General features: G+C 32.8%; 1 protein-coding gene across 2 annotated transcripts in view; it reads left to right on the top strand.

Annotated features, from left to right (window-relative positions):
- The window catches only part of LOC125077418, a 66741-nt gene extending 56687 nt beyond the window's left edge, over positions 1 to 10054 (top strand). Inside the window, exons 1-4 of one of the 2 annotated variants that reach the window (XM_047689368.1) lie at positions 652 to 937; positions 2853 to 3109; positions 8553 to 8730; positions 9127 to 10054. In XM_047689368.1, the coding sequence (XP_047545324.1) occupies positions 872 to 937; positions 2853 to 3109; positions 8553 to 8730; positions 9127 to 9441 (816 nt within the window). In that variant the 5' untranslated portion in view covers positions 652 to 871 and the 3' untranslated portion in view covers positions 9442 to 10054. Of the gene's footprint in view, positions 1 to 651; positions 938 to 2852; positions 3110 to 8552; positions 8731 to 9126 lie in introns of those variants that run through there. The other variant, XM_047689367.1, reaches the window with a different exon arrangement.
- The last annotated feature ends 580 nt before the right edge of the window (positions 10055 to 10634 follow it).

Consider the following 10634-nt stretch of genomic DNA (forward strand, 5'->3'; position numbering starts at 1 on the left):
TTGTAATTTTCGAATTTCGATTACTATGCTGTCAATATAGAAGCCTGAAATTACTAAACTCTATTGAAAAAACTTAAATCCGAATTCGACGTGTTATTCCTATGATTGGCATATTTACTAGCTACATTGCTCGAAAATAATAACCGTTAACAGTTATTGTTCAATGGCAGTGATAATTGTCGTATGGCAATATGGGAAATACCCGTAAAAAACAAAGAATAAAGTACTCCTATACGAAATACAGTTACATACACACATGTATATAATGTAAACATAAGTACATTCTAAGCCTGATATTGATGATTCTTCGATAAAAAAAAAACATTATTAAAAAAATATCATTTAATATCTTCTGACGCAGTGCACATAACTGGTACCTTTTCAAACGTAAATAATTGAATCTAAATTGGAATCTAGAATGTGTACGGAAGGTAAACTTGTTGGAGATGCGTTTCGAAGTCTTCCGCTTAAACTTTTTCTGTTTCCTTCGAGACAACGTCACGCTGGCTACTTTTACCGACACTTTCTTTTATCGATTTTATACATCACTATTATTTGTAGTTATAGTTATGACAGGCGATTTTTCATACCAGAGTGTCCAGTCTTGTTTGTGGAGTGCTATGTTCAGATGTATAATGTAGCTTACATGTGCCGCGTTATCGGATAGCTCTCTTGTAAAATAATATCAAAATCAATACTTCGCCATCAACTGTTGCAATTCCATGTACTTTGCATGGGTTTCCTGTCATTGTGATGGGGCGCAACAGGTGTATCGGCTTACCCCTCGGGTTAGGGCTCACTTCCGTGACCAGAGTCGGGGCGTAGTTCCGTAGCTCAGTGTCGATCGCGCAGCTCCACGTGCGCACGCGTCATGGCTGCGCAAGCGCCGGTGCCGGCACCGCGAATGCGTTTAGCTTTCCATCCCCATAATATTCACGTAAGTTTTTCGTTTTAAATAAATTCCACATTTTTTTTTAAATTTATTCATTAACTTTAGTGGGTTTTTCATCAGTGATTATAATAGTTGTTATAAAGTTTGCAACTTAGTGTTTTCAAGTTCGCAAGCGCGCGTGGGAACCTGATTTTCTGCAATCCTTGCATTCTGTTACGTTGAGTAATAATTTAATAAGGTAGTTGGCGACCGCGTCGTAAAGATTCTACTTTGCAAAGTTAAATTGCCATTGAATTATAGAAAATTCCAACGTAGCTTATGTGCGTTCTAGGTAGTAAACCTATATATTGAATATTGATTCGCTTTAATGCTTAAGAATAATTTTCTTTTCCAATTTTCCCTATATTATGTCTAATAAAAAATAGCTGTGATTTTTATGATAGAATGGTCTGGTATAATCTAGGATGATTCAGTCGAACATATTTAGCGATCTACGTATCAATGATAGATATTTCGCTGAGTTTTTGACATTTGTATTATACCTAGTAAATATTTTAAAATATCAAATATTAGCTTAAGTTCCGAACATTGCAAAACGTTACAACAAAATTCTTTACGTCAGTGGTTTCGTTCTACAGAATTATCCTTTTTTTATTATAAATTCGATATATTTTAAGAGACAAAGGTATGTATTATTTACAAGGCTTTTTCTCCGGTTTTATACTGTAGTCTTGTGGTTTGTGACATCCATTGGTCCACAGGAAACCGCGGTATGAGCGGATACTTGGCCGGCTCTTAGTATGTCATACCGACTAATTTTATTAACGCCATGAGCCCAATAGCTTCCAAATGGCTACCAAAAATGCACAAATTTTATTTTAAAAAATATTTTAAAAAGGTTAATTTATACAATGATTGATTGATATAATTATAGGAATTTAATGAGCAACTTTTGACTGTTTTATAATAAAACAAAGTAACAATAATACTACCGTAAGAAGCTGACATTTCATTATTACCTATTGTGAGTTTTTTTTACGGTTTTGGTCACGTAATTCTTCTTGTCTTACTTTCCTAAGATTATTATCAAACCGTAGAAAATTTGATTGGTCGTTTCTTATTGATTTAATTGGTGGAAAAAAGTAACAAGTAGCAAAACAGTTTAATATTTGTAACAAATCCGGCTGCACGGCAATTCACTAATCCTTTCCATCGTATTACTTATACTGTTATGGTCAATATCTTTCTCCAAACGAGGACAAAGCGAGATTCTCTCGGTCCACCAACCAGATGTTGTCTTTACTTTTTTTTGCATTTTACTTCATGTCCTGTTTCCTCTTGTATAAAACAGCTATCTTCTATAGATTAATCTCTTAATATATTTCTGAATTAAATTACTTTTTTATGAAACAATAAACTTTTTTTTTATTATTTAATAACGGGCTCACAGTTGTCCGAGCCTTTAATTTTCGCTGGGGTTGGAGCTTGCTGTTCTTCTCAAAAGTAAATCAACTGGTTTAAATGGATGTGTGAAATGTTTATTAAACTTACATATATCAAAGAAAATCCGTTCTATATTTTCTTTAGATTCATTTATGACATATGCAATACATTTTGAGTTTATAATTAAAGTGTATTATAGACTACAAAACAAAAATAAATACTTGACTATGACATATTTATATGATATACAAGATTCATTAGATTTTTCAACATGGCGGCTTTTTCCGTCGTATTGGTTACCTAGTGACGTCTCATATAACATAGCACTCGAGGGGTGCTTTTACGAGTTTAACATTAAAATTATATTATTTAAAACCACCATAATATGGAAACAAAGAGTTTTAAATACAGAGGGTTCTGTAAAGAATTTCATAAATAATTATAAAAAAATAAATTTATGTTATTGGTATAAACATTGAAAGTGGAGTAATAATTTGTGTTTTTTTTTTAATTTCAGACGACAATAAAAGTGTACGCTCGATGCCTCCGACCCGATATCGAATACAAGACCCTCTCCGTCACGTGGGGCACCCGCGCCAAGGAGGTGGTTGCAACACTTCTCAGCAAGTTTAGGATGCGTCATCGGGACCCGAGACTTTTCTATTTGAGCATGGAAGTTAGAGTGCGGGCTGCTGGTCTGAGGACCACATTGGTGTTGGACGATGATGCGCGACCGGCGGCGCTACAAGCGTGCCACCCAAAGGGCTATTCAAAGTAAGTTCTTCATTATTTATATTTTCCTGGTACTTTTGCTTTTCAGGCTACACACATACATACACACACACACACCTAAAATAAATTCACGAAGTACTAACAATAAAATAAATTTAATATAAATATCACTATATATATATAATGAAATGAAGTATTTATAACCAAGACATTTTGATATATAAACAGTCTTAATATATATAAACATCGATATTTTGTTAGAATATAGGTAAAAAATTTTAATTATTTGGCGATATTCGTATACAAGACCTGTTAATATTTATTACCTGATAATGTTTATTACCTGAAGTGAACTTAGATATCGCTTTAAATACCAAGTTTATTCCACTCTCCGCATAAATGAAATAATAATCCAAAATATTGTACTCAGTATTGTTGTGTTCCGGTTTGGAGGGTGAGTGAGCCAGTGTAACTACAAGAGACGTAACATCTTAGTTCCTAAGGTTGGTGGCGCATTGGTGGTGTAAGGAATGGTTAATATTTCTTACAACGCCATTGACTATGGGCGGTGGTGACCACTCACCCTCAGGTGGCTCATTTGCTCGTCCGCCTACCGATATAATAAAATAATATAAAAATATAAGAATTTCTTAGGTTTGAAGTTTTGAAGAATGTTAGCCGAATATAGCGAGAGCTGAGTACGATATCGTGGTTTATTTTTGTGAATATGTATATCAATACATAGAATTAACCTTGACCTATAGTATGTACATATATGCATTACTAAGATGGTGATATATGATAATAAATAAGCTTCACCGAATAGAGCCGCGATTGACCAAAGACTAGATGGAACAAGTGAATTTTACTTAACGACGGCCAGTTCAAATCTGGATATATCCGGAAATATCCGTATGTAGAAATTCGGCCACATTTGTATGATTCGTAATGGAGCGTGGTTAAATAAGATTCAAACGTTCATTAACAGGAGGCTGTTGCCCAATGGTGGTACATTTAGAAGTTGTTACTTTTACGAAATTCGTTAAAAAATTATTTTAAGGTATTGTTTATTAGTAACCTTTATATGAGGTTCAGTTATAATTTGTTTGTAGATAAGACGGAGACGGCTCTGAATCTGCTGGCAATGAGATGACATGCATAGATATTACGAATATAATTTATTGATTATTTAGATTTCGGTCGAAGACTTCGCCTGTTGGTGCTGTAACCGCGAATAATTACAGTCTTGTCCCAGTAACGAGACAATTGAATGATAATTAGGAGAGTTCAAGACCTCAGCGTTGCATGTTTAGTTTACGTTATCTTAGAATAATACTTTAGAATAGAATACAATAGAAATAATTGTAAACCAAACGAGTAAATTAAATAAACAAAATATCGAACGTTATGGACCATTATATCACTAAAAGAGCGATCTTTTCGTCACAATTTTTGGATAAATGTCTTGAGTTTCATTCTATTTAAGACAGCGTAACTACAGCCACATGGAACATAACATCTCTTACCAAGGTTGGTGTCTTACGTAGGATGTGGTTAAAATTTTATTCGTCGCTAATCTTTAAACAGTAGTGACCATTTACCACCAGGTAAACCATTTGCCCGTCTACATACAAAAAAAAGGAAAAAAGAGGTGTACTGTTGTTCTTAAATTTATTGAATACATTTACTAATAAACACTAAACTCATTCTGTGTTCACAATTTTATTTGTACCGGTAAATTCATTTTTTGTAAATGGTTTCCTCTACTTGTAGAAAGATATCAAGTTGCCATCCGCAATTGACAGCTTGAGAAATGACTTACGAATGTTTTTTTAATAATAGAAGAACATTTCCCACGCGTGCGTATTTGTAAGTATGCCGTATTTTCATCAAAAATTTAATTGAAGCGTGCACTTGACTGACTTAAAACCTTCTTGCGTACGAAACTTTTTATTGTAACGATGCACAGTCTATTCGAACGAGTAGAAATAAATAAACAAAGATATTCCAAGTGATTTGCTAATAGCTCTGCTATATAATGCACTTGTAGTGCATAGTTCTAGATTATTTTATCTTTACTACAAGTAGTTCAGCGGCATACTGTTTTATTATAAACAAATCAATACCAACTTCGCGGATTTTGGAAACGCCATTCTTTCGCGAATCCATAATGGATACCATAGATTATTTAACATCTCGACCTATAATAACGCTTTAATTTAATGTCCAATTTTTTTGCCTTTAACACTCCTGTAATTTGGTATAGAATATACATACGTTTTAATAAAATCTTCTTCGAACTTCGAAACTTTAAATTTATGCACCTTGGCCACAGAAAAAAAAAAATCCGTGAATAAAAATAATGAATCCATATACGTAATCATAATACACCGTGTTTTTCCTACACAATCTATCAAACTTTAAAAATTAATGATACTTGCAACAATCAGATTTCACAACCCGTTTTGCAAATGTTAAGAAATATTGTATGTGTAATGAATAATACTAATTAATCATTCATTCATGAACAATAATTTATATTAATTGATTAATAAAGTTACTTCAACTCGGAATGATTACTGATCGAAGTTGATATGGTTTTATTATTTTTTATCTAACTAAGAACATTGACTTTATTTTAAATATACGTACATATTTTATCGTAATTAATCAATTCGCGTTACAAGTTTAATAAGAAGAGAGTTGAGTTTTAATTAGATAGATGGATTATATTTATGCTAAGGATATTCGAATGATCGAGCTGAAGTGATTTTTCGAATATAAATAAGCGGATGCCGACGAATTCTTGTATGTAACGATTGATGGATTGTTTTTTTTAATGTAAAACTTATTCGAATGAATGAATTAAATGTATTATGTTTTTGTTCAATTTGTTTTTATTGACTCCCAATACAGGAATAAGTATGTATTGCACTAGTAGGTTTTTAACAGAAAATCCAGTATTATTTGTACCAGCCAAGTTGACGCTATTGGGGATCAATATTAATCTAGAATATTCTATTCTAGGGAAGTGAACGAAGGAGGGTATTGATTGTTATACTAAACAATAAACTATAGTATCTAATGAGGCTAATTTCGATTACACTTTCATGACGAAAACGTCAAAGAATCGCGTAAACAAAACTTATAAAACCCCGTTAACTTTCGTCGCCGGACCACCGGCACCGGCTAGCGTTCTCGAAAAAGATTCGTTTTGTCCCTTCTTCCCTTCCGGCCGTCTATTCCTGTCCCGTAAACATAGCAGCTAGACGTAATAAAAAGTTTTAAAAACTCCTTAACACTTTATTGACCGAATGTATCGCGTTACGTGCGACATCACTCAGAATCTTTCTTGTAATAATATTTTGACATAAATTGTATATCTGTGTTAATACGATAACTTTTAAGTGTCGTAACTGTACGTGAAGTATTTTACAATTTTTTTTTAATTTATTGGTGCATGGTATGCATTAAAGTTGCTTTTTGCGTATGGCTCTTCTTACTTCTTCTGGATTTTAAGGTAGACTGGGCAGAAGTCGCGCTTTGAATGATTCGATATTTAAAAAATACATACTTCATAGTGAAACGTTGCCGTTCGCCAAATTTTTAACTCATTGTACCTTAATGTGTTTCGAGTGTCGTATTTGTGATATAAATTAATATAAATGTATATATATACATACTATGTATTACATAATAATTATGATACTCTTAAAATACCTATGTACTATTTAAGAACAAAACCCCAATTAAAAAAAAAACAACTATCGATAAAATAAAAATTTAAATTAAAAAACACTACAACGAAAATATTAATTAATAATAAATAATTACAATATAGGACAACACTACGTATGCACAATTTATATAAATATAGGTATATAAACATAATTTGAATTCAATAAAACGTATTAAAAATATATTAATTTTTTTAGATGCGTGGATAGTATATTATATGTATATATGATAATATTAATAATTTTTCTACATTACTATTTAAAATATTCACACGACGATTCACTGCGTTAATTATACAATTAAGTCTTATAGTTTGTTTGTTCTGAAATGTGTTTGATATTACGAGGAATTGAAATTAAAATCTTTTTGCTCGTTTAATATATGCAAGGCGAACTGGCTTTTTATGACAGTCAGCTTCCTGGATCTTATGTTCGACTTGTGGGATTTAATTATAACGCATTAATTAATTTTTATCAATAGTAGGATTGCTTTAATAAATTATGTATCATTAAAATCTTATTAGGACTTTATTTGTTGTAATAATTTTAACGATAAATCAAAAATACTGACGAAACATTGCTAAGCAACTTCTATCTATTATGTGAGTGTAGGTCAATAAAAACAAATGAGCCCAAACAACGTACTTCTACCATTTAAGAGTTCTATTCTCCAAGTCCTTGTTCCACGATAATCAGCATTCTAATTAGCCTGAAATGGACTTACTAGATTGGTTTACACACTGATGTTAGTTACAAGTGAAGCCAAAATGTCATAGGTAAATACGATACCCACTTAAAATATTAACAAAATAATACATAATATAGTAAATAGTATACAGACAGTAAGGAAAGAGTAGTTTAAAGAAATATATATATTCGATATTTTACACTATAAATAGAACGGTCGACCGTAAACTATGTAAAGAAACGCCGTCGAGTGGTTTACGGCAATTACGAGTGATCCGCTACAGATTTACGAGTCACAACACATACAGCTACCTAAACATATCATTATTCAGAAGACAAATATTCGAAATAGATCAATCGCAATAAAAGTCGTATTTAATCGTAACATATTTGTTATCTATTACGGATCTTTTTTTACTTTGAAGTATAAGACCTTATTGGACTAACACTATCGTGTATTGTGTGTGTTTTTTATTGCGTTGTTTCGTAAAAAATGTTTAATAATTTATTTTTATTTCCAATTAGTTTAAAATAAGCGAATAAAAAATGAACGGTGCTTGCTTTGATTTGATAATTCGGTTTCGAAAACTGAGCTCTACATAAAATATATGCTTTAAATACTTACAATAAAAACCTTAGAAGTAAATATTTACGAAAAACATGATTGACATTCGTTTTTTTTCATGACCAAGCTCTCTGACTGAAAATTATATCATTGCACTTTAAACAATGATTTTAGAAAGGCGTTTATGTATCTTTTGTTATCTTTGCTGAGTTTTATTAAATCTACATCTTTACACAACAGTTTTTATGAAATATTAAAGAAAAAAATAACGTTTTTCCTTTAGGTAGTCATTTTAGAATTTTTATTAAAAGTGTAGATATAATTTTTATTTACTGCAAATACACACAACACGCATACAAATCATTTACAAATTAACGAACAAAACGATAATAAAATATACATGACAATTACAAGTCTCAAGATTCACATACATAGCATTTCCAGCTTAAATACTTTCGTAACAAAAAAATCATAAATGATAATTTTTTATTTTCAGATTCTCACTACAAATGCGACCTGGAGGGTTGGTTAAGATATACGACTCGGCGTTGATGTCTTCTTCGAAATACAAGTGTCTCCTCACCAGCGAGCGGACTACTGCCGACGAGCTGCTGGCGATACTGCTGCACTGCTACGATTCCACCGAGGGCGTCGAAAGATTTTCTCTTTATGAGGTAAGAAATTGACTATTATATTGCCTCTTATTAGTAATATGGCTGCTGAGATTAGGAGGGTCATCAAAAAAATAAAACTGTCGGCGGTAGTGCTAATAATTTCCAACTTGCCTTGTTGTAGCTGTTGCTCTAAATTATTTATTTCGCTATATTAACTTTGACCTTTATATTCTTAGAACTTATCAGCACCAATTGTAATATTTACTGTTGTTTGTTGTATGTCCTTAAACTATGTATGTCAGTAATAATAACATCATGGTTTGTGTCTTTTCTTCTTGGGGCGAAAATGACCACATGGCAGATAGCGTTAATAGTATAGTCACTGCAATCGAACTCACTCTCTAAGCTATTCGAGTTCCAATAATGTGTGCCTAATGTCCCTCTTTGTCTATTCAGGTCTGCACGTCCCAAGAGTACGAGCGGAAGTTACACCCAGATGACCTTCCATTGCTGGTGCAACGCGCGTGGCCGCAGGACAGCGAGTGTCACTTCCGCGTGCGGCGCAACCCGCGCGCGCCGCCGCTCCCGCCGCGCGCCGTCCCGCCCCCCCTGCCTTCTCCCACGGGATCCTCTCAGGACGACGACGAGCCCTCCAGGGCGTTATCCGCCCTGTCTCTCGAATCGGAAGGCGATAAAAGATACAGTCCAGTTTACAAGTTTCCCAATATAAGTTATTGCAGAGAAACGAAAAACGACTACCTTTATATCTGACTAGCGCTGCAGCTGGTCGGTTTGAAGCGCTATATAGACCGCAAGTCGCGGAAAGTGAAAAAGAGACTCTTATGATGTGTAAATAGGGACCACTTTTGTGTAACGTGTATATAGGACTGGACAGGGTGTCGTTCGAAACCAAAGAGGTTTTATAATAGTGGAATGTTGCCTTAACAAGGTTATTATTATACATCTAAATGATGCGGTATTACTTTAAAGAAATTTGAAAATATTATTCGTTTGTATTGTAATTAAAACGGCTCTATGGTAAAATAAATCAAATAGAAGCGTTCGATTTGTATCATAAACTCTAGTCTTAGTGCACCTCGCTTTGAAAATGAAATAACCATACATAAAGTGCACAATGTTATAGACAGAATTGCGTCGAGTTTACTTTTAACGCCGCGTCATATTTAAGAGGAAAAATGTAAATAAAATTAATTTTAACTTAGCTAGTAGAAACCAAAGAGGCACGCGAGAATATATGGAATTAAATTTATTTATCTGTTATACATTGTGATTTAATTTATTTATGACGGCGAGCATCGCCCGGACCCTTGATGTTGAATTATCTATCACGCCTGTAATAAAATATATTATGTTTTCTTGTAAACCTTGTTTTATTTTTATAATTTGAGACCTTTGTGTTCTATAGAAATATATATTTAGGTACACATATTTGTATATATGATTTAGTAGTAATTTATATATATTTTAATATCGAAATTGTTAAGTACTGGTATAATTTAAAAAAATATATTAAAGAACGATTTTGTATATTTTTAATACAAAATATTTAAAAAAGTTCGATATATTTAAAAAAAAAAGAAAATAAAAAAGCGAGCCTTACAGTCAAATCAAAAAGCGCTTGCTTTCCCAGCTTCCTGTTACATTCTTCCGAAACCATTCTCGCAGATTTCGGGAACGCGAGAGGTAATATGTTACACATGTGTAAATGGTATCAAATATTTTGCCAGTTAATATATATTTCAATTAACACGATTCATTAATACCAGTAATTAAAGCCAAGTAAGATATTAGTGCGTTTTGGCTGCGACACCTCTAATCCCAAAAATAAAAAAGTAAAAAGTGTCAGACTGTAAAGATACTACTGTTGCGCTAAAGCCTGCTCTATAAATGAAAATGGTCGAATTTAGGGACCAACGGTTTCCGTCTGAACTACCTTAAGATTA

Source organism: Vanessa atalanta, chromosome 3 (assembly GCF_905147765.1).
Source record: "Vanessa atalanta chromosome 3, ilVanAtal1.2, whole genome shotgun sequence".
In the NCBI taxonomy this organism is placed as follows: domain Eukaryota; kingdom Metazoa; phylum Arthropoda; class Insecta; order Lepidoptera; family Nymphalidae; genus Vanessa; species Vanessa atalanta.